Here is a 25,870-nt window from a genome sequence, read left to right on the forward strand (position 1 = left end):
TGGGTAGAACAAAACATACAATCAGCTACTGGCAATAAAGAAAGCTATCACTCCAGACCATGTCAAGATTTTGTATAATTTTCTTTGCTTTTACCTTACCATTTTCTGACGAAAACTGTCATTTGGTGTTATGATAAATTGTATGATTTATAGATGTGCAACACTTATTAAATGGTACAAATGAAAACAGAAATATATGTAATATGTATAAGTATATGAACTGATATTTTAAATCAAAATGATTTTTTTGTACCCAAAGGGACCAGCAAGGGTACAATGTAAACAAACTGGAGTGTCATACCTTTCTCTCTTATTATGTGAAGTCGGGTATTTTTGTATGGAATGATTTCTTTAAATTTCTTTTTCCTGTGGTATTCATGATAAATGAGTCCTATACTAGTAAACTTAATTTGTGAATCAGATATTCTAACTTAAATGACCCTTTGAAGTCAAGTGGATTGTAAGAGAACACGTACAATATGTTTTGAGTTTTAAAAATAAGATTTTTTTGGCTTGTTCAACGAATACTGTTTAATCTGTTACCTTTGCAATCAGTTCCACTGTGAATTCTGACCCTTAGTCAAATACAAATTTTACTGATTTTCTATGTTTTTTACACTGTGCAAACCGACACCCTGTCTATTCAGAGTGCATGTCAGGTTAGACAGGTTTCACTGTATATAAAAAGATAAAAACTTAATCCAGTTGTGATTTGAGTTAGGATTATATATCTTACCTAAAGCTTAAAAAAAAATAAATTTTCTTGAAGGTAATAATACGAAAATGAATGTTTTAAAATTAAACGAAATGATTATATTATATCATTAAATTATAATATTTATTACCATTTTAAGAAGGTGTTTTGAAAAGATGTGCTTTAACGTTTTGATTGAATATTTCATAGCTAGGAAACAAAATCATTGATAAAATTTCTTCACCAGTGATTACAAAACATTTTGCATTTTTTTTAAACAGTCAAAAAGATTTAAAGTATTTTTGAAATCATTCTTAAAATAATTTTATTATCATTTTGTGCTTCCCGCCTTCATATACTTGTGTGCTATATGTAATATTTTTTACTACAAATAAACTTCAGTTAATTAAAAAAAATAACACAACTCTCTTCCGTATGCATTTATTTGCTTCTTCTTTGAAGATCTTTCTTGATTAACCATACACAGGTTTTTTGCATACCCATGGAAACACTCTACAAAGCTTTGAAGAATTTCCCCGTCCTTGTAGTGCTGTTCCTGATGTAAAATTTGGTTTAATTCCTGTTTGAAATATTGAAGAAATTTTATTATTCTTTAAACAGTGTGTTTTAGTAACACTAATAGAGATTTTATTTGAGTTATAAATAATTGCATTTTATTGGGAACATCTTATATATTTCAGGACATTTTTAGATAACAATGATTTACATACTCAAGTATCTAGATTAATTTCTTTCTTTTTTTTTTTTTTTTTTTTTTTTTTTTTTTTTTTTTTGAAATTCATTTCATATACTGAAAGGGGCATGGTCACAATTTTAACGTTTATATCCATCAAAGTTTCGGTGGAATTCTATGTTTTACATGCATATTTATTACAAAATGAATATACAATTATTACCTTTTGAGAGAAGTTTCGCTTCCTGTCTATTCAATGACGTCAACCATTGTTCCGGATTTGACCGGAAGTTATTACAAGTAGGAAAGTTAGGTGGGACCGGAGGCATGTCCTCAATGTCACCTTCCTGCATAACCAAATTCATTCCTTCAGCTTGATGGTGCGTTAAATGGCAGTGCAAAAACCAGAAACCTAAATGATATGATCATATATGAATAAATCTGAAGCAGCGATTCTGGTAGGTTTATCGGTCGGGGAGGACGGGATGCATATTCTGTCCCTTTTTTTAAAGATTATGTGTTTTCTCAAAAAAATTGAAAAGTACGCTGAAAATTCATTCCCCATTCCAATTAACTCCCCCTCCCTCGCACCAGCACCAAACAAGCATACAGTCATTTGTCCTGTAAAGTCCTCATAAGCCCTTAATTCTCGTTCCTGAGTACAACAGAAACTTTCACCACAATTCATTTTTAGTAATATATATTTATTAAAGTGAGGACTAAGTAATATGTAATATACCAGGTATTTTAAAGTGGGATTACCGGGATTATCAGCAGTTAGTCTAATGATGACGTAACCATTGGCAGGAACAGTGACAGTATCTTTTATGGGAGGATTCACTAGATTTAAGCCAGGAATGTTTCCATTAATCCAGGATGGATCCGCCCACGTTGCTTGTGCACAAAGCTGATCTAAACATCTAATATCCGGGTTTCGTGCAGTAGCATTTCCGGTTTCTAGGTCATAAGGTGGATATCCGATTTTTAGGACATGAAAATGATGCCCGTGTAAATGGACTGGGTGGGCTACTTTGATATCACCTGAAAATAAAAAAATATATAGATGACTGTTTTAAAGTAGATTCAGAAAGAAAATGAATTTGTTACTTTGATGGATTAGATAAGATTAGGTAAGACTAGATTAGAGAGAGAGAGAGAGAGAGAGAGATGTTCTATAACTTTTCTTACTGAATGAGAATAAAACAATTTCGATTATATTTCCCAGGTCGAATTTCAGTATTTGCGTGCACCTGCAGCCTTCGGCAGTACATGTCTCAGGACTACAAGGGACAATTGCATCCTGACTAGGGAATGTCTAGAATAAAAATAAATCATGTTAATACAACAAAGCCATCTTGATATTTAATATAACATCGGAATTTACACCCTCATTTGTATTTTATATCACCAACTGAACTGAAACATATGTCAAACACGGGCACTTGCAAGCGGAAGCTTCCCTCACGACAACAAATATATTCAAATTATTTATTTTGGGATCGCTGCAAAATGAGAAATAATTCTTTTGGCAAGTGTTAGCTGATTACGACAGACGTGTTCTGAATATATATTCATATAGATTTATATCGGACTTAAAATAAAGTAAATTCTCTTGCAGAATCATGGAGGAGATTTAAATTATCATATTTTTCTCTCTCAGCAGATCTGGCATTAAATCTAGTTATTTATTTTATCAAAGGACGGAATTTTATAGACGGACAGTGGGCAGTTATAAAAGTGCTTAATATCTCTAGCTTGTGTACAGGTGAATTCAGAACTTTATGGACAATTTATCTCCATTTTAAATAAAATCTTAAGCTTTTGGGCTATTTTCATTAAAACAAATACGATTGGTTAAATCGCTTAAAGGCTATGTTTACATAATGAAACAAAAAATATTCTGGTAATGACCCCTTGTCCCTGACGGTTATAAAATGTCACTCTCGGTTTCAAGAATTTTGGTTACAAGCATATAGAATTCAAAATGAAATGAAACCAGGATGTTCTGATGAAAGTTAAAAATATTTTCAATATACCAAAAGTCCAATTTTCATTGTCAATAATTGCATATTAATGTCTCATGTTTTATATACGCTTATGAATCAATAACCTTCAATAATTTAGCTCATCATTTCACAAGAACATTTCCTTGAACACTTGTCAAAACTTCATTCAATAAATTGCTATCACAATCTAACACTAACCTCTAAAGTAAGGAATAAATCACATCCAAATTCTGATGTTAATTATTCAAAAGCGGAAGTGAAATTATTAGAATATATATAGATCTTTTATCTTTAGAGCAATACATGTAATTTATATGAAAGAAGATTTTTTTTCAGACCGATTATGCAGGATTTAGGAGACTATTTCTTTTTTTTTTTTTTTTTTTTTTTTTTTTTTTTTTTTTAGATCTTTTGTTTCACTTCTGAAATATTTTCGTTTAAAATAATATACATGAAGAGAAAGCGTTTTGCAAATACTGCTGGAACTGATACTTAGTTATACAAGCAATAAATTTAACCCTGTAAAATAAAAAGTAATATTTTAAAAACATTTTGGAGGATATTTAGTTCCTAAAATAGTTTTATTTAACTGTGATATAGTGGAAAAAATCTCGTGAGTATCTACTTCATTTATCTTTTTGAATAGATTCTTATATGACCTTTTTGTAATAATTAAAATAAGAGGCTCATGGGCCACATCGCTCACCTGAGCACACTGGCTAGGAAGATTTCAGTTCAGTATTGAAAAGTTTTAAGGAGTGGGGGCAAATTTAAATTTACACTACCTCAGGATGCTTTTATATCAATATTACTAATCATGGCTTTGCTGTTCTTAAACAGAAGAATTTAAAAGATTTTTTTCTCTATCTATTCCTATGTGAAACTCTGATTGCTCATTGTGACCCCACCCTACCCACCGTAATTTGAATCTACACTACCTAATTATATGTTGTTCTTGAGCAAAAGACTTTTTCAAGATGATTTCTATATATTCTTATGCAAAACTTTGCCCCTCTATTGTGCCCCCAACCCTGAGGGGTCATTATTTGAACAAACTTGATTCTTCAATACCTAAGGATGCTTCTGTACAAATATGACTAATAATGGTTGAGTTGTTTTTGATTTAAGATTAAGATTTAAAAGATATTTCCTACATGTATGTAATGGTATGATCAGATTCTTACAAGGGTTAAATAGGTTTTCCTTTTACTATATCTGAGTTAATGATTGGAATTATTATTAACACAGCTCTGTCTGAGGGTATATCACACAGTTCTTAAATTTTCTCTTATCTAGAGATGGATACTGGGTAAAGTACTACTTGCACCGTGTTTCTCCCCTAGGTTCCCATTGATAGTTAAGAACCAGTTGTCTCAATCTTCTTCAGATTTACTACACCCAGAACTTAACATCAATTTCACAAGATACTTGCCACTAGTGTTTATAACTTTTATGCTTTTGTTTTGCTCTTACCCTTAAGGTTTTCCATCCTCTATCCCCATCACAAATGCCCATCACATACATAATACTCTGATATTACTAATTAGTAATTTAAAGCATTTTTCAGTAGAAAAGTATTTACCAAGAGAAAGTTTCAAAAATGTTATTAACTAAGCCGTAAGTACTTAACAAAGATTGCATTGAAGTCTATGGAGCAATTTTTAGAATAAAAATTCAAAATAATAAGAATATCAATAAATACTCTATTTGAAAAATGCACTAAAACACACAAGAAATAGAATGACAATTGAAAACGAGTTTTTTTAAACCAGATGTTTCTTAAAATTTATTTTTTCATTAAGTAAAAACAGAGGGAGATAACTCTGACCAAAATTCAGGGTCATAAATTAGGATATATCTCACCCTTACATGCTAATAGTAATAAATGGGAATTATGTCTAAATATACTGAATATTCAACACCTACCATCTGTTATGTATTTAATTTCATTGGATCTTTTGCTATTAAGATAGAATACCTTACCTTCTTTATTGCTGTTTCATCATTAATTTTCTACAGCTACCTTCTGAATGCCCGACTTTCCCAAAGCTTTGCCTTATATACCCTTAGGCTAGTCCTTATCCATTTCACCTATATATTCCTATGTAAACCTTGACCCACTGATGGGCCCCGCCCTACCCCCAGGGGTTATGATTTGAACAAACTTTAATCTACACTACTCTGTATTGATATGTCTAATAAAGTCTTAGCTGTTCTTGAGAAGAAGATTTTTATAGATATTTCCTATATATTTTTATGGTAAAGTTTGACCCCCCTGTTGTGGCCCTGTCCTACCCCCAGGGGTCATGATTGGAAAAAACTTGAATCTACACTACCCGAGGATACTTCAGTAACAATATGACTAATCATGGCTTTGCTGTTCTTAAGAAGAAGATTTTTAAAGACATTTTTATCCCCTCTTCTGATCCCCTCTTGTGGCCCCGCCCTACCCCTTGGGGGTTATGATATGAACAAATTGGAATCTAGAGTATGTAATAAAGCTTTCACATACGTTTTATCTTTTCTTGCCCAGTGGTTCTTGAGAGGAAGATTTTTAAAAGATGCAACCAAATTTGTACGAATTCTTAATTATCTCCCCTTGAAAAAGGGCGCTGCACTTCCTGGGAATAAACTTTTATTCCCTTCACCCAAGGAGGCTTTGTGGCAAGTTTGGTTGAAATTGGCCAACAAGTTCTTGAGAAGAAGTCGAAAATGTGAAAAGTTTACAGACGGCAGACGGACGCCGGACACTCTTTGATCAGAAAAGTTCACTTGTGCCTTCGGCTCAATTGAGCTAAAAAAAAAAACCCTCTGCAAGCATTTCTTTTCATAATTAAGAATCTAATCACTCTGTAATTGCTATATATTTTGTTCTCATAGTGAAAGAATGTAAAGAAAAATTATGAACATTTTTTTTATTTGTAAGTTTATGAATATCTTTGAATACAGTGAAACTACTTCAAACAAGTTAAGTAAATGATTTCAATATAAATTGCATGAAAAAAGATGATTACAATATTCGAAAAATGTTTCATGCAAGTGTTTCGGATAAAATAAGTATCTCTCATGAATAAGTCACAATTATAATCAAGTTTTACCTGAAGAACAGAGGTAGGTTTTCGGAATAAGGCACCATTTATAACAGGTTTTGTATCTGAATGATGGGAACAAAAAAAGAGTAGAAAATTGTTTACATCGACTGGTACTCTAGACATAAAGGAAACAGACATTTTGTATACTGTGCAAGAAGCATGTTATTTACTTTATATTGAATGGCCAGCACCTTTAATGCATAGCTAATTTCCAGTTTGTTCTCTTTCATTTTAAAATGTTTGAAATGATAGACAGATTTGTATTGACATCAATATAATACTCGGGGAGTGTTTGACTCTCATACATTAGTACCAACAATTGGTCTTCATTCAGAAATTAAAAAAAACACACAAATGCGCTTGTAAGCCATTTTTAAAAATCTTACTTAAGTCTGTTCAGAGCCTTGTTGAAATATCTTACAGACAAAAAGAAAAACATTACTTCTTTTCTCAAATGTTATAAATGAAAGCTATTATACAGCTTAGAATAATAATAGACATTTGTAGACATTTTTCAATCTGATAAATTGTCGGATTTTTTAAATACATGTAGATAAATAAATGAACAAACAAACTGTATTTGTGAAACACTGATGTCCGTGTATTTCAGATCATAGCGAAGGTTAAAGTTTAAAAGTTATGGCCAAGGTTAAAGCCAAAGTTCCAACCAATCAAAAGTTATGGGCAGGGTTAAAGTCTTTGCGGCCAAACAGACAAACAGACAGACGGACGGACGGACGGACAGAGCAAAAACTTTGGCCCCCGAATCTTCGATTACGGGGGCATAGAAAGAAATCGTGAAACTTTAACTTTTTAAAGGACAGTCATCATGCGGTATTTGTTTGATAGTATATCAACAGGCACGAAGAGTTAATTAAATCAAAGGTCTTCTTGCTTCTCATTGAAATATTAACACAAAATCAAATAAATATATCAAAGAATATAATAAATAATGAATAAATTCTAACCTAAAAGAAAGAAATTAAGAAAAAACAACTGTTTTACATCTCCGGGTCCGACAACAGGAACTGGATTTTGCCTTAAGGACCATTCAGTTGATCTCAAGCTTGTTAAAGGCACATTTCTTGTATTTTCCTCTGCTGGGTAGTAACTAAAAGTGAAGATACATGTTTACAATATTTTGGTAACTTTGTATCTGATTCATAGCAATTTGACATATCTTTTTAATTCCCTTGCATCACCTTTGCATAAATATGTATACTGTAAATCACTTATTTTCGTGTGGCCAAATTTTCGTGGTTTATAGAAAAATGACTGATTCGAGATAATTTGATTTCGTGGTTAATGGAGAAACATTGAAACATTATAAAGCAGTATGTAATTTTTCACATTTCGTGGGGGGTATGAATTTGTGGATCTCTTTATACCTCAAAAAAAAAAAAAAAAAAAAAAAAAAAAAAAAAAAAACATGAAAATTTGTGATTTCACAGTAATGAGCAATTCTATAAATGTCAAAAAGTAATGTCTTACCCGTAAACTTGATTAACTACTAGGCACGGTGCATTCTGCGTGCACTCCCTTTGTCGGGGGACTGGTGTAAGATATTCATCCACTCCACGATAATTTAAGACACCATAGGTACGTTTCCGGTTGACAATCTCCTCCTAAGGTGGGTTCAATTAAGGAATGTTTTGTGCGAGTTATTGGTATGTAAATCACACAGACTTGTCACGTAGGCATATTTCAGGAAGCGCGCTAGCGCTTCATGAAAAATATGCCTACGTGCAAGTCTGTGTGATTTACACACCAATAATTCACACTAAACTTAACAACATTCCTTATATTTACATTTTACATGTTTAAATGCACCAAAAACATACTCCATGTTTGAATTTCTCGCTGTCCTATATTGACATATTTTCATTAACGTCTCTGTTGCCTCATTGTGACGTCACTTTAGCGCGAGTTTCTCCATGTATATTTCTACGCGTGAGTATACACAAAAATTACTTTCAAATCATTTTCAAAGTTTTCTTAGTAGAAAAGCACAGCAAATGTAAATATATAAAGATAAACGAATAGAAGTTTTTTAACATAAGGAGTCAAGTAATTTTATCTTAAAAGAGAACATGAATTCAAATGATAGTTCTAGTTTTGTTTTCCTTTTTTAGTAGTATCGAACGAGACAATTAAACATAGAAGTAAAATAAAGCATGAAATCCTATTGAGATAATGTAGAAAAATAATCATTAAACTTCAAAATAATTGTATGTGTATACTTTAAAATTGAACATACCCCTGTAACTGTTCTTGTCGGAGTTGTAAAAAAATTGATATAATAGTTATCAAGGGGTCTGCCTGTGAATATAATGAAATCGCAGCTCTCCCCTATTGATAAGGTGACAATATCCGTTTTGAATGGCTCTACGTCATTTCCGTCAACAGCAATGATGACAAGCATATGCTATAAATATAAGGAAAACTAGGTTTAAACCCTTGACTTTACAATGTCGTTGAGTTCTACATGCATGTCTAAACATGTTACGTAGTACAAGCTTCTTCCCGTCGTTCTAAGGATCAATTTTACGATGCTAGTTTAATGCCATGCAATAAAATTGAAAATATTACATTGTTATCATAGAATAAGAATTAGTATTATACTTTCATGTAAATATGTTGAATCTGGTTCGTCGAGAAACATTTGTTTAAAAACACTATTACCCTCTGAATGATGAAATTAGGTCCTCCAGCGTAGCAACTGTTAACATAGCTTGATCATCGGTGAAATTCCAAAAAAAAAAAATTGACTATGCAGAATTTATGCACGCACGAATCATTGTTATATGTATTTTTTCAGTATAATAAAATTTGCATGTAGTTGAGGTTAACATTAAAAATTTTCACCACTCGAAAACTCGCAACTAAATGCAATATTTATATTATGTGAAACGAACCTATTTTAGTGATATTACATGTAGCACAGGTCAACGCTTCTTTCTATTTAATTCATTTATTTTGCTTATTTTCATAATAATTTGAAAAAAAAAATTCATATAATTATGATTATGAAATTTTAATGAGTATTCAATTATGATTAAGGTATTTCCACCCACCTGTGATGTCATAGGTTTTTGTAAAATCTATTAATTTAAATTCATATCTAATAGAAATACGTCATACATGTACGTAAGAATGCTTTCAAATAGGTGTAATGAAAAACATTGTTAAGTAAAAGAATTCAAAAGTTAAATATTTTCCTATTTTATCAATTATTTAATCTTTAACAAAGATGAGCTAAGGACAATAACTCAATATAACTCAATAAAACATAAATTTTTATTGCAACCCGTACGACCAGACTGCTCTATATATATAAGTTTAAGTTTTTATGTATGGGATTGAGGTGGGAAAGGTTATTCAGAATTAAAGGTTAACTATACATTAAAAAGATTATAGATCAGAATGTTCTTTCCCTTTATAAATTACGAGATACACAATATATTTACTTCCATGAAGTACATCTTTAAATATATATATATATATATATATATATATATATATATATTTGTCAGATGTAATGTACAAAGTTGCTTATCATTTACTATCGACAGAACGACAGGTCCCCTTTTAAGAACATTGAATTTTACTTATCGCATAAAAACGTACGTTACACAGTTTGTGTTTTATATTCTTAAGGTCAAATATGTTTTTGATGATAGGTTATACATGAGTCGGATTCAAATTTATATTTAATGCTGCCAACAGTTACTTGAGGAAATGATAAAGTATAAAACGGTATCGATTTTGTTCGATTTTCATCCGATTAGATGTTTTTCGTAAATCTTCTCGACTATAATCTTGATCAGACGTATGCCTTTATCACATAAATCAAAACAATTTGATGATCAAGATTTTACTTCATTTATTTCCCGGGAGACAATTGATGGCAACATCAATGTTTTCTTGTTTATTCAAAGATATCGATTCTTCCAAAGCTGGAGGTGAAGCATTAAATTTCAACCTATCACATGTCTTGCAGGAAGTGTTCTTCATTCTACCAAATATGTTCACCGTTTCTTCCAATTTATTAATCAAATTACATGTACCTAATTTTAAATAAGAGGCCCATGGACCATTATGCTAACTGAGTCACTTTTATCCGACCATAATGGTCGGGCCCTACCCAACAATGTCATGATTTGAACAAATCTGAATCTACATTACTTGAGGATCATTCTAGATTAAGTTGATTAATTATTACTTTGCTGTTCCTAAAAAAAGACTTTTAAGGACTATTCCTATATATTCATATTTTCTTATGTAAAAGTTTGGTCTCCTATTTTGACCCGAGCCTACACCCTGGACCTTGATTTGAACAAACTTGATTCTATACTATTGTTATGAAGCTTTCACATAAGTTTCATATTTTCAGAGGTTCTTGAGTTGAAGATTTTTAAAAGATGCCATGAAATTTTCATTATGTTTAATTATGTCCAATTGAAAGAGGGCATGGTCCTTTACTTGAAGAAACTTGAATCTACTTTATCTAATGATGCTCTGTGCAAAGTTTGGTTGAAAGTGACTGAATAGTTCTAGGGAGGCTGAAATTGCGATAAGTTTACGACGATAACGAAAATAATGTACTGTAACAGGTATTGATCTGGAAAGTTCGTTGAGCCTTCGGCTTAGGTGAGCTAATAATGTAGAATAATTTTTATTTAGAAACTTTTCTGGAACATTTGTAAACATAAATTTTGTAGACAATAGCACTATTTTAATTAGTAATGAAAATGGGTGTACACCTTTAAATGTCAATACAGCATATTCAATGTAAGGTTTTAAATAAGGAGAAGCAAATTATTTCACGAGTGAGATAGGATTTTTTTTTTAAGATTGAAGAATAGGAAGCCTGAGTCTATTTCTAGATATAAAAGAGACAAAACCAACGAAAAAGATATAAGTACATGTACGTGAACTTCCTAAGAAATTTGAATATCACTGTTAGTTTATCCCATTGGAGTTAACGTAAGTTTCCTTTATTAACGTTTCAAATCATACATCACGGATACAAAAAACAATATTTTATTTTTATGAAAAAAGTTTATATATATATATATATATATATATATATATATATATATATATATATATATATATATATATATATATATATATATATATATGATTTTATATCCTTAATTGCACATAAGGTTGTATTATATAAAGAAACTTACAACAATTCCTAAGTCAATTATATGCTAATACGTTATATAGATTATATATAGATTAATTGATTGATTTTATGTTATTTAATGTTGTTTCCATTCAAGAATTTTCACTCATGTAGAGACGTCACTATATACATGTACCGATGAAAGACTTCAAATTTAGACCTTTACTCGGCACTGATGGCCATTGAGCAGTGAGGGATCTTTATCTTGCAAAAGCCTCGGTTTTAAAGATATTATCTGAAAATCCCTCAACTTTCACTTCAGCCCGCAACTTTCACTTCTAAATGCTTGGTGAATGAACAGATGCTACCCATTATTCATTGACTTTGGTCTGTCACGGCCATGAGCGCTTTACCTATTGAGTTTGATGTATACTACCAAATAATATATAGATTTAAGACATAGAAATACTTAATAACCCTTACCTACAAATATTGGCCATTTCGGAAGAAATGTGTAGAAAATAAGGTTAATTATTCAATTCATGACGTCATAATAAATTATTTCGTCACTTCAATAAATATGCTGTCACCATAGGACCAAATGATTTAAAAAGGGTATCAACTAAATTTGAACAGTTTTGTTTTTCCCTGAATTTCCAAGGCCAAATAAATCCCTAAGCACACCTTGTTCTTTGAATATGTTAAACTGGGTACACATATTGTGGTAACCCTTTTGAGTAAGGTGATATCAAATGAAAAAATTGATTGGATACTAATTATGATTTGCACAAACACTTACCTCGTCTATTGAAATTTCAAATGCCGCTTCAAAGCCAGCATTAATCACTCTAAATCTGTAATATCTGTTTTGTGTGACAGTAAACGTCTCCAGTGGGAGGTAAGGCTTCTCCGCCACGTTTGGATCATTAAGGATGTAACGCCTACCTGTTAAAGTAAATACCAAAATAGAAACATGTTAATACCTATAATTTGTCACATTTCTCCAATTTCTTGGACTCGTCTTTTGAAAATTGATAAATTTTATACAACACTTTCCTTTTGAACCCTTTGCAAACTAGGTTTTTTGTAAACTATTAAAGGGACATTTTTTTTAAGGTTTGAACTTTTATACCTGCAGAACATCTAAAACGACATATACCGGGTTTTTTTTATTATTTTTCCTGTTGTTTCCCTGTTCACAGAGCATTCCGCTATATAGTATCATACAGATATGAACTAGTGAATACAATGTGTACACACACTTCGTGAAATAAATTTTCTCGCAGGGGTAATAAGGAAGCATACAAAATATTCTACCTTGACTTAATCAGTGCTACATTATGACGTCATAGTAGGCGAGATGACGTCAATTTTAGAATACAAGTTTTCGTAATATTCGTATTTAGAGATGTAATTTAACTCTAGAAAATGAATAGAAACGTGTAAACATTAACAAAAATAAAATGTTTTTATTTTGTTATGCTGTATCTGTCATTTTGATTAAAATCTACCACCGATGACGCCATATGTGTACTTCAAGTAACTTGGGAATTGATCATGTCCTGTAAAGAGAATTTGGCTAAGACGGCATGTACAAAGATACGTAAAATGGAGTTTAAAAGCAAATATCCTGAATATTTTATGAAATTCATATGTAGTTCAGTTACTAAAACAGGTATGCTAATTTATTTCATCGATTGTATTCTCTTTGAAGACAGTCAGCTATATACGTATCCCGGTCGGCCTTTCCTCTGTCATTTGTGACAAAAATAATGCAGCAGAACAACAATAAGCTGTATATTTCAAAACATAAGATTTTTACAGATGGAAAGTTTGCCTCCTAAAATACTTGGAAAGTGCTGCTAGAATCCCGAGTTAAGCATGGTTTTACGAAAAATCTCGGTTTATATGTATAAAATTCAAAACATCGGGTAAGGTTTCGTGCGAATGTGTGGAATTATTATTTTACTGACGGGACAGTCGGATTCTAGCAGCACTTTTTAGGCAAAATAGATGTTTTCCAACTATATTATTTACTCAAAGAAAATATGACATTTCGGGGTATTGTTGTTCTGTTAGCTTTTTTACTAAGGAAAATTTCGCTATGAATAGAAGTCACGTGATGCCGTGGTGGTGGTACACGTCTTTGCGTTAGACACTCTTTTATCTTTATGCAATAGATAATAATAGTTTACATTTATCAGCGGTTTTGGTAAATTATCAAACTTAATTTTCTTTAAAAAGTCTAAATTTCCAGAGAATTGACTTATATGCTTCCTTAACATACCCGCGCTGTTCCCAGGGCTCTCTCTTTCGCCTGTTTATATATATATATATATATATATATATATATATATATATATATATATATATATATATATATATATATATATATATATATATGTATATATATATAGCTGTCAAAGTGTACCAGCCGTTGGTACTTCTCTAAACTATCAAGATATGACGTCATAATACAATTATGACGTCAAAACTTGAGCAGTCATGACGGGGAAAGTGTCATAACTTTTACATTCCTTCCCATAACAGATAGATTTTATTTCGACGTTGATGTTTAAATCAGGTGTCTGAATTGTTGGTTAAAGTTTCTATGTGCTGTTATGATGGTGATTATTTGCAATGAAATATCGTTATTCCTGTCGCTTTCTGATAATGTACGTATTCAAATAATAACAAAAAATGAATATGAAACGCTCCCCCTTACACGTCCGTAGACAGAGTTAGAATTTACAAAGCATGCATATATTAGACTGGCACAAGTGATTAATAAAGATAAATTGAAGATGTTTTTTGTGAATCTACTAGAGAAGTGTGTCATCTAACTGAATTTTGCGGGGAGATCGTATGTAATTTATCCTATTTTGATTAAATTGCGATGAAGAATAGAAAATGCCCCCTTGTATGTGGGTAAGTTAAATTTCTCATGAAATATTTTCTTAAGAAGTAAAACTTGGACTAGCCCCCAGCACTTTATATATACCCAAGAATACGTTTATTTGACTTATGTAGAATATTGTTCCCAATAATTTTGTTTTTCACTTGTGCCGATGGGATTTTTGTGCAACAATTAAGAAAATTTATAAGTGTCCGTCACGTGACCAAAACAGTCATGTGACATCACAGATTTGCTTTTTCACAATACCTTATAAAACTCTCTTCATAAATTAACTTCATCTGTATACATAGGATACAAATTGAAATCAAAATCTAGCTCAAAATATATAATGGCGTATTTCTAATGCATATTAAGCCTTCGGACAGCCTTAACGTAGCCGCGATATATATATATATATATATATATATATATATATATATATATATATATATATATATATATATATATATATATATATATATATATATATATATATATATAGTTACCCTAGAAATTTAAAAGAATCTATTATGAAATGTAGATCCCACTTTTCTTTGCAGATGGAAAGAACACTAATGAAACAAAAAAAAACAATACTCAATTCTGGATATTTTTAAGCAGTGATCTTGTAGGGTTCTCCATCATTTGAAATTTCACTGCTGCCCAGACGTAGGCAAAGTGTTAATATTCGCTGTCTTTTCTCGACCGAATTTGCAATGATGCCACTAATTAATAAATTGAAAAACATACATAACTTATCCAAACGAGTGAAATATTCTCGAGAGGGACGTTAAATAACAACCAATCAAACAAATATAACTTATCTGAATCACTGGTTTGATATACAAAATGATTTGTAACCAGGAAGTGTAAAAACAAAAGGCTTATCTCGTGTCATTCATGCGTTAAGTCCTGTGAGGGTCTAAAAGATAACTTAGTACTAAGTATACGAACCAAACAAAGGACCTTAATCATTTTAATTCGAGTAAAGCAACAGTTTAGTATTAGAAAAATCTATAAAAGGTACCTTTTTTCATTAGTTTTAGTCTGAAATTTATTTTGGATTGACGAGGATCTTACTGTGGAGCTAATCTACTATTTGGCGCTTTTTTTTTAGATTTGGCGCTAAAGAATTTAACTGTGGCGAGCCCGCCATGTACATCTACATGTAAAACAGCCAATGGAGAGCCCTAGGTTGTGTTAACGTTGCAACGACTAGACTGAACCTATGATCTTTAGTCTCTGTAATGTAATAATTAATATGAGTTGTGTATATTGACCATTACGATCACAGAAATTTGCTCTTGAATGGAAATGAACAAATATAATCGATTTTTACATTAGCATTCTGATGTACATATAACTTATACCACTGTACACAACCTTTCGATTCCACACCCCATTTGTGATGCAAAATGAACACACTGAACCATTATATAACTTCGTGTTGTCTTAAATATTTTATATTTATACATACCACGTCCATTGACGAGGCCAGTACGAAGTTGGAATAATTTACCCGAACCATCAGGGTGTAGAATTAATGGAAGACAGGTCCCGTCATATTCATCTAAGCTAATTGAAAAAAAAAAGTTTTAGGAAATATATATTTTAAGCCAATTTCTACAGTAGATGTATATATTTGATATCGGACATCATACTGTGGTTTCATTGACTTTCCGGAAAGGGGGGAGGGTGGATTTCGTAAAAAAAATAATCTAGTTGATGTTAAAATTCAGGGATATCTGCTTCGTCATTAACAATTATTAGTAAATTCTATAGTTACTAAAATTTCAAAGATCATTGAGGATCAAATTCCATGGTCAGGATTGATTAAACCACAGAAACATAATGAAAAATAATGAAATGGAAAAGATCGAGATAAAGAACAGTGATCGATCTCAAACAAATAACAAACAATACAAATCCGTGAACAGGGAATAAAACACGGACCCCCTACTACTGTATCATAATTGTAAGGGAGGTGCCTTACACTGCGAATCCTCCTCTGTCAGCCTGTATCTTTTCTTTGGCAGTCGTTATCATCCAATCCATAAGAACAACAGAGAATTCTGCATCAACATCAGGAACTGGTTCACGTGGGATTCGCTGTAAAGTATACGTGTATGTTTCCACTGGTGAATCTTTTAAATGTACTCAAAATATGAAGGTTTTAAATGAACTATGACATTGTACATTCCTTAGTGAGCAAAAATTCCTTTTTAATATTTATCCTTTTTTTTTTTTTTTTTTTTTTTTTTTTTTTTTTTTTTTGATTAATATTAAGAAATTCAAAGATAACCCTGTCGTAGCATGATATGTAAATCAAAAATAAATCAAGACTACTCCTAAAAATATACTTGTATGGGACTATGTTTCCTTATACTTATAAAATTTGTTTGAAAATAAAGTAAGAATGAACTTCATAAATTATAAATCATAATTTTTATTCTTTCAATCTATTTATATATCGAGGAATTTGTAAATCTTACTATAGGTGGTCTAATTCTGGGCAACACAATGAAAGCACCTGCTAGTCCATCAGATCTCATACTGCCTGTGTGTGAATGATACCAGTGTGTTCCCACAGGCGAGGCAAGAAATCTGTAATGACATTTAATAAATTTCACATTTTAATCTTTGTTCTCCGTTAACTTTCATTAGTACTTTACTCAAACAATTATCTATATTCTATCATTTAAGATATTTGACATTGTGGAAACCCATTATTCATTGTTTTCATTGTCACAGGACGAAAGACCATCTTTAAGCAATCGCTTAATGGTGGCTTAATGGTAGCTTAATGGTGGCTTATAGAAGTTAATTCCTTTAAGCCACCATTAAGCCACCATTAAGATGCAGCTTCTAGGTGCTTAATGTCCAAACTTCATTAAGCTACCATTAAGCCACCTTTAAGCTGCAGCTTAATGGTGGCTTAATGTCCAAACTTAATTAAAGCACCTTAACGCATCCAGTATCAAGCCTTTAAACTAACTTGTTAAGTTTAAAGTTGTTTCAAAATCTTTTACGCAAATACTTATTCAATTCATAATTTTTCTCACTATTTCTAACATTCTTGTCAATGGGTACATGTATAAACCCGGGAACTGCCTTAAATGCCTTAAAATTTTCCCTACCTAAAATCAGTTTGTTTGAATGCTTGTTTTAAAATTATTTTTATCCATAAATACATCATATATATATATATATATATATATATATATATATATATATATATATATATATATATATATATATATATATATTTTTTTTTAAAATAACGAATTTTTCTTTCGTGTTTGGAAAGCCACGTTCCGCTGCCGAATTCATTAGAAATATTGTAATTAGAGTCATTTTCTTCCGGAATATTTCCAAGTCTCTTAATTTTTCTTTGGGTAGAGAAATGTTTAAATTATAAAAAGATATATATATATAGGTACAGATTATATTGCCAATCATTGAATCACTTCATGAATAATTTGACTTAATTCGTGATTAAGTGCCATTCAGAATCAGAAATTTTTATTTAAAGTCGGATTTTCAAACAAATAACATAAGCTCTGTAGAGCTTTTGACCGACATGATTATTTTAGCCATTATCTTTTTCTTCTTTTAAAATACTGCAGAAGTAAGAATTTATTTAAAATAATGCAGAAGTAAGAATTTATTTAAAATAATACAGAAGTAAGAATTTATTTAAAATAATGCAGAAGTAAGAATTGATTAAAATATAGTCGGTCTTCAATGATTGTTATTTCAAAATCAATTTTCAGAAGAACAGCCGATCAGATTAAACAGGGCATCCGACCAGATTTATACACATTGGAAAGCGGGGTAAAATAAACAGTGTACAGTATATCGACTGGTTAGACAATAGACCTTAATTAGGTGTCCCCACCAGCTAACAGGAAACTATACACGGGAACGTACAGTGACAGATTTTGATGATCGATTATTTTTACAAAGCTTAAAATTTACGCAAGCATATAACAAATTAGAAATTATGATTGTAGACAAAAAGACAATTATTTTGATACCCATAATGATATAAAAAGAATAAAAACTGAAGATGATATGCTTAAAAAATATTTTATAGCTTAAAATAAAATGTTACGCATAAAATGTCAATTAAATCGCAAAAAAATCGTGAATATCCGCAGCATATTTATAAGAACTATAATCTGTTTTTTTTTTTTTTCATCGTTCTCTTTCGATGATATATTCCTTTTTAATAACAAAATTTTGTTATATCTGTTGAATTTCAATCTTTTCATGCTTATAAATCTGCGAATAACAGAATGAGGAACTCAGTAACTTAAAATCAAGAAGTTGTTTCACACTATCTCACCGAACTATCACACCGAACTAATATAAAACTTAATAAAAAATTCTTTTTTAAAATATATATAAATATAATTATTCGTATTATTGATTAATAAAGATAAACATTAGAAAAAAAATAGATGTACAAGTACCAGTCTAAAACAAGTTTTGTTAAAAATAAAGGTGTCATATTTCACACTAATTTCAACAGCCTCGATAGCTCAGTAATTAAAGCGTTCTGCTTCCAATCTTAAGGTCGTGGGATCGAATCCTGTTGAGAATCTGGGGTTTTTTTTCATTTATTTTTTTTTTTTATTTTCTTTCTTTTACATTATTTTTGCCGAATTAACAAATGTATAAACTCGACATTTATAATTTTTGTGAAGAAATCATTATAAAAATAATGTTTAACCCATAAAAGCAGTTTTATCAACTGCGTAATGGTGACTTAATGGTGGCTTAAAGGTGGTTTAATGGTAGCTTAATGGAGATTGGACATTAAGCACCTATAAGTCTGGCTTAATGGTGGCTTAATGGTGACCTAAAGATTGTCTAGAAGCTACCATTAAGCACCTATAAGCCACCATTAAGCTACCTTTAAGCACCCATTAAGGACTTTGAGTTGGCTTAATGGTAACTTAATGGTGGTGTATTTATTACTTAAAGGTAGCTTAAAGGTGCTTAATGGTGACTTAAAGACAACCATTAAACCATCATTAAGGACCTATAAGCCACCATTAAGCCAAACTTAAAGGAAGTGTTTCATCTTGTGTGTTTTCCTTTAATAACAATTGCATTTTCTAAGTCAATTCAATGCGCAAGACGTGATGTCATCATGATAAAACATGACAACACAATGATAAGTTGTTTGAGAAGATTTTAAAATTCAGATACACATACATTATGTTTATTATAACTAAATATCTATAAAAATTCTCCCCAATTGGGTTTTTGAATGTCTGACTGCGTGGTAAGGGAATATCCAAATACGAAGCTTTTAATGCTGCGTGATAACCTGAGTGAATTGAATATCTTATGCTTGTAAGTTTTAGTATCTTTTATGTACTTTCTTGTCACGGTTTCCTAGTGGTAGGGCGTTAACTTCATGATCAGGAAGCCCCAGCTCGATTGACGCGCCGCGTCAAACCTAAGACGTACATGTTAACATAGGTAGTGACTGTTCCTTCACCAAGGGCCCGGCACCAGAAGTGAAAGTCACAGGTCTTTCGGATGAGACCTTAAAAACTGAGGTCCTGTGTCACGGTGAGTGTTGGCACGATAAAGAACTCTCACTGCTCAATAGCCCTAAGTGCCGAGTAAAGGTCTAAATTTGAAGCCCTTTACCGGCATACGGTGATGTCTTTATATGAGTGAAAAATTCTCATAAAATCAATCAATCTATGTTGCGCAATCTGTGTCAACTTGTGTTAAAAAAAAACTATGATAATGGTATATTATAAACAATTGCAGAGGAAGAGAATAAGGGCACCTGTATTCGAAAGTTTGTTTTGGTAAAATGGGACATTGAGTTATCATGTCAACCCCATCCATGAAAGGAGTTCCTCTTTGTATAAGCCCATGCCAGTGAATAGTCACTCCCTCAACTTCCAAAAGGTTGTGCACAAGAACTGAAACCTGTAATATTCACATTGAGTTGAAATAATGATTAGCTGTAGATAATTAGTGTAGAGTCAATTTTTAATGAATGTACTGCAGAGGTTACAACGTAAAACTTGTATTACATACATGTAAGAGTTGTGAAGTAATAAAACAGTATTACCTCCTTGTTAAGTGATCACGATAGTCAAGGCTTTCTTGAAATCAATATTTGATCACATTTCTTAAAATGTATATAAATTACATATGGGTATATGTATCTTGTTAGCAGTATGTTATATTATCAAACAATTCCTTAGCAAAAACAAAACGACTAAACCAATCTCTCAAATGAAAAATAAGCAACTAAGTCCTTACAAGTGTAAAAGGTGAAATACTGAAGGGCAAAAACCCAATCCCCTGGAAACACCAGAGGTGGGATCAGGTGCCTGGGAGGAGAAAGCATCCCCTGTCGACAAGCCACATCCTCCATGAGCCCTTTGTATTGATCGGATAAACGAAGTATAAAACAATGGCATTACAACTGGTGTGAAACGTCAGTCAAAATACGACCCAACTTTAGCTTGCAATTGCATGCAAGGACGAATACTTATGAATCCCAGTTTGTACTATTTACTGTTTCTATAAATTAAAGTGAAATCCTTAAAAATTGAAGCGAACAGCTTAAGAGTTTTAAATTATTGTGTGGAACTTGATTTAACTTTCTCTGTAAATATACATATATTTTTAACACTTACAATTTGATCCTCATATACAACGATATCCGGTCCAGGAATTTGTCCGTTGAAAGCTAGTGCCAGTTTGTAACTTCCATCCCCAGGACTAACGTTTTCTTTGAACTCTGCGGAAAAGAAAATATTCATTTGGTTATTTATCATATATGTTTCCCCCTTTCTTAAGGCAGTCCGATCCTTAAGTTCTGAAAATTAGCAGTGAAGTAATTGTAAATGCTCACAAATCACAAAGTAATGTGTATGGTATTTCTTCAAAGTTTATCATTACACTTAATCATATTATATAGGGAGAATTATCGAATCTCATATACATTTTTTTTTATATTTATACTGTATTAAAGTTCTTTCATTTGCAAATTGTTATATAATACACAGTATAAAAAGCTTGTGATGTCATTGCAATACATCACAGATTGCTTCTAATTTCAAATCATGCTAATAAGCATTGGTATCTAAGGTTAGAATAAAGGAGACTCAATTTCACTAAAATGTATTTATTTTTTTGTATTTTTATGGGGTACAAATGTCAACTTTCTAAGACTTCAAAGAACCTTGAATCATATTGAGATGTATGAAATTAAAAGTGTTTCACGAAAAGATTTTAATTTCAAGTTTCATTTTGAGACTTTTTTAAGTAAATAATGGATCTTAGGGGTAATCGTTGATGAGCTGAAACCTTATTACCCTAACAACAATTTACTATAGTTATGTAAAGTAAATAAAAGTAAATACTTCACATTATTGGATTAAAAGGCAATACCGGTTCTCTCTCTCTCTCTCTCTCTCTCTCTCTCTCTCTCTCTCTCTCAATACACTTTAATGATGTAAATTTTAGAAATATTATATGATATACAGGTAGTATTTCTATTTGATTAAGAAAATTGCATATAGGACTTGGAGAAAATAAAATGCAGCAAATGGAAATCAAAGTAAAATATTTTGATTTACTATAGCTAATTTTTTTAATAGTAAAAACCTTCATATTAAAGTAGACTATAGTTAATTAAAGTAGTTTAAGACAGTATTTTTGTTAAAGTATGTATCACATTTTTGTTTGTTTGCTTGAGTTAATCTGAAATACATTCAGAAAGATATTTAACGATCTTATATTGAATTTCTGGGTTTTAGTGGAAATTTTAGTTTCAAATGACTGTAAATCAGAAACAAAATGGCCTTCATACGTTCAAACGACAAAACTGCAAAAGAAAGAAGTCATAAATCAGAAATTGTTTACCGCAATTTAACCCCCAAAAAATTAATAGATAAAATTTTAATTTGATGCAAAACCTAAGTATGGAAATTATGTAAAACATTAAATATAAAACCCTTAAATCATTCATTGAATCAAAGACGGAAACATTATATTATACACTATAAATTACAAACATTGACACGAGCCTTACAGCAAGATTTTTGACACGGAAGTCGTAGTATCTTTCCTTTGTACAGTAATTTAAACGTGTTACAAATAATTAATAAGAGCTTTTCTCCCAAGAGGAATGCCCTATCTTTCCTCTAAATTCTAAATATTCTAAGTGCTTATAGGGTGTCATTTTTCATTAAGTATATGATTTTTTAAAGGCAGACATGCTGTTTCAAAACTGGAAAAAAATTATCCTTAGTTTTTTTAGCTGACATCTAATTACCAATGAAAAGGGAACAATGTCTTTACGCATTTTTTATTAAATGAAAGAAAATTAATTTAGTATTGAAATTCATCAAAATATGTAAACGGTGTTATGATAGCAAGAATACGGTTAAATATTCAATATTTTGATTTCATATAAATTAAAGGCAACATATTGCCCTGTAATTTTGTTTTCTTGCAAGGAATAGGTTAAGTAATACTTCAATAGAAACGAAACAGATTTTCATTCAACACTTTATGTTTGATATGTGGGGAAAACACTGTGAATTTTTTTTTTTCAATTTTCAATTTCAATGATTTGCTTTTTGTACAGTTCTGTACCATTAAATAAACGTAAGACTATCTGATAATCAATGATTATCACAAAGAACTAAGTACAATTGACCTAATATTTAAATGCTCATATAAATATCCCCTTCAGACTATTCCATTGTCTAATCACAGTTCTTTGTTTTCACAAATCTCGTATGGGGTATCTGAGTATTATACGTTTATTGACTTGGTTCGAGGGCAAAATACTTTTAATCGGACCAGAGAACCAAACTCTTTGCCTGAGGCCGTTAGGCCAAGGGCAAACATTTTGTTTCGAGGAGCCGGAAAAAAGTAATTTGCCCGAGAACACAGACAATAAATGTTTTTTATACCTTTTACTTTTTTGACATATCTTATGCTTGCTTTCATGATGTGAATTTCGTTTATCCGCACTGCGGTTTAAACTCAGTCAATTCCATGAAGTTCTGCCAAACTCCAGCGAACGTAAATAAGATATAGCTGATCCCGCCCTTAGTATGACGTAAGCGGTCCAATATCTCACCGCGGTCTAACATCGATTTTCTTTTACCTCTCAGTAAAACATTAGAAATGTTATACTTTCGTTTAGTATGTATTTTTATCAGAAACAAAGTAATGGTATAACAAAAAGGTATTATTATTGCTTTCTCATGTTTCTTAATCATAATCAAATATTTGGGAGTTAATAATCACCCAAGCCCTGCATATGTTATTGTTATTTTGACAGACTTTGACAGGTGATATCTTAAATTAAAGCGCTGTTATGCAAGAATAACCTACCTAATTCTTAGTTCTGACGTAAACTGACGTGTAATGACGAATAATGACCCCAGTAGAATAGTGACCGGGTGTCATTTTTCGACGTCGAAAAATGACCTTTTTGCATGTAGAAAAAGAGGCATCACCCTTAAAATTTGCATACCCTACGTGAAGAAAAATGACAACCGTAGAATAATGACCCCTGGTAAATTTTATTTGGGATATATTTTTTGGATAAAAAAAAAATCAAGAATTAATAAATCAAGAGGGCCTTGGATCAAAATGCTCACCTGAGGTAAATTGAAGATATAGCGATGATCTGTTTTTTCTCATTGAAATTTTTCAAATGTCTTTTATGATGAATTGACAATGTACACTGTGAGGAAATGCTTTCATTCTGATTTGACTTATGTATCGTTGTTTTTAAAAAAAAATCTTTTTATTTTCGCTTATTCTATCCAGAGAGAGAGAGAGAGAGAGAGAGAGAGAGAGAGAGAGAGAGAGAGAATTGTTTACCATGTCTATCAACATTAATTGAGTTGCGTCCAAATGCCTTTTTTTTAAGCCAATGATTTAAACAGTGTACATACATACGTGATATCACCTACTCAGCATTTGAACTGGTGTTATTCCCTATTTGAATAGGTGATATCACCTAGTCAAATTAAGTATGAAATAACAACCGCTCCCAATACTATAATGCAAACACTAATAATTATTGTTCTCTACAACTGTTACCAGTTTTGTGAGATTAAAATTTTGTCATAGTTATTGTCATTGTATATATTGTCTATGATCCTCTTTCTGTTAATTTTGAAGTAATATTTAAAACAATTAAATCTGCAACTGTTAGCATTGATGAAACAGTCTAATTCTAATTGGGATAAGAAATCAATCTTTCATGGAGAAAGGGGCAGGTCCATTATACTGGTCAAAACTACTTTTTTCTTAAAATAGCTCTTGCATACATTACTATTACTTTTATTTTACCTTCTAGAACGCAGATGATCAATAACTGGTGAATTATCATGGACAATCACAATATTAAGAAAATTAATGAATAAAAATTCGACAGATGATTCAAGTCGTGTTCTGCACCTATTGTAAGGGTTCAACCATTCAATGCTTTTCAGGGTTATTGTATATCCTTGAAAGTGTACTGTGGACAGTTGAATAGCACATATAGTTCATACACAAGAAATCTGTACTGTGATCATTTATTGATAAAAATATACACGAAAAGTATTTTTTAAAAGTATATAATTTTATACAAATAAAGCAAAGTTACCAGGCTTAAGTTGAATATTTTTACGGGAAATTTACTTTCATACAACGAGTTCTGCATTTAGTATGGAAGAAGTTTCAAAAAATTTTTTTAAAAAGCAAAACAAATCATTAAGCAAACTATAATTAGAAGACGTGTATTGCCTGTCACTTGAATTTCACGTCAAATTATTTTCACAGGAAAAGTACTTCAGGGCAAATAATCACCAATTTCCTTTTGAGAAATACCGAAAGTATCTGTCTGAGTATTTTATTTAGAAATCTTTCAGAGAAAAAAAAAATGAAGGATTTCTTGCAATACATCTATACAAGTCAAGAGACTTTACAGCAAAATAAAAAAGAACTTGTAAATAAATAAGATATACTTTTTGTCCACAGTTATACCTACATTTTAAAGAAATTTAAAAACAATGTATGTATACCTTCTCTGGTTAGTGGAATGAAGGTATCCCGACAGGCAGCGTTTGTCACTCGTCTCTGAAGCGATCCATCTCTAATTACTACAGGATTATACTGCGGATCTTGAATATTCGTGTAATTGTACCACATCATGGTGAACTTGTAATCAACGTTAATTTCAAAGTAGCAGACGTTATTCGCACAGTTGCGGTGTGGTCTAACGACTACACAATTACATTCAAACGCGAGGAAGACCAAGAATAAAATTTGTAGCATCATGTTGCTTAAATGATGCGTGT

The 25,870-nt window shown here is 31.3% G+C and overlaps 1 protein-coding gene across 2 annotated transcripts; it reads right to left on the reverse strand.

The window, feature by feature from the left end:
• Window positions 1–1,121: 1,121 nt before the first annotated feature.
• Window positions 1,122–25,870, reverse strand: LOC133176082 (uncharacterized). 2 transcript variants are annotated; one of them, XM_061311252.1, is made up of 15 exons: window positions 25,595–25,870; window positions 21,194–21,297; window positions 20,329–20,474; window positions 17,009–17,120; window positions 16,510–16,625; window positions 15,994–16,091; window positions 12,420–12,565; window positions 8,744–8,911; window positions 7,978–8,111; window positions 7,455–7,597; window positions 6,493–6,548; window positions 2,577–2,703; window positions 2,151–2,429; window positions 1,612–1,800; window positions 1,122–1,274 (listed from the first exon to the last, which is right to left on the reverse strand). In XM_061311252.1, the coding sequence occupies exons 1-15, from the start codon at window positions 25,848–25,850 to the stop codon at window positions 1,168–1,170; spliced, it is 2,181 nt and encodes a 726-aa protein (XP_061167236.1). In that variant the 5' UTR covers window positions 25,851–25,870; the 3' UTR covers window positions 1,122–1,167. The 2 variants fall into 2 exon arrangements, with proteins under 2 accessions (XP_061167236.1, XP_061167237.1); XM_061311253.1 differs by lacking the exons at window positions 20,329–20,474; window positions 25,595–25,870 and having other exon boundaries at window positions 21,194–21,240.

Source organism: Saccostrea echinata, unplaced genomic scaffold, assembly GCF_033153115.1.
Source record: "Saccostrea echinata isolate AGI-Se365-2 ecotype Australia unplaced genomic scaffold, CSIRO_AGI_Sech_v1 ptg000065l, whole genome shotgun sequence".
Taxonomy (NCBI): domain Eukaryota; kingdom Metazoa; phylum Mollusca; class Bivalvia; order Ostreida; family Ostreidae; genus Saccostrea; species Saccostrea echinata.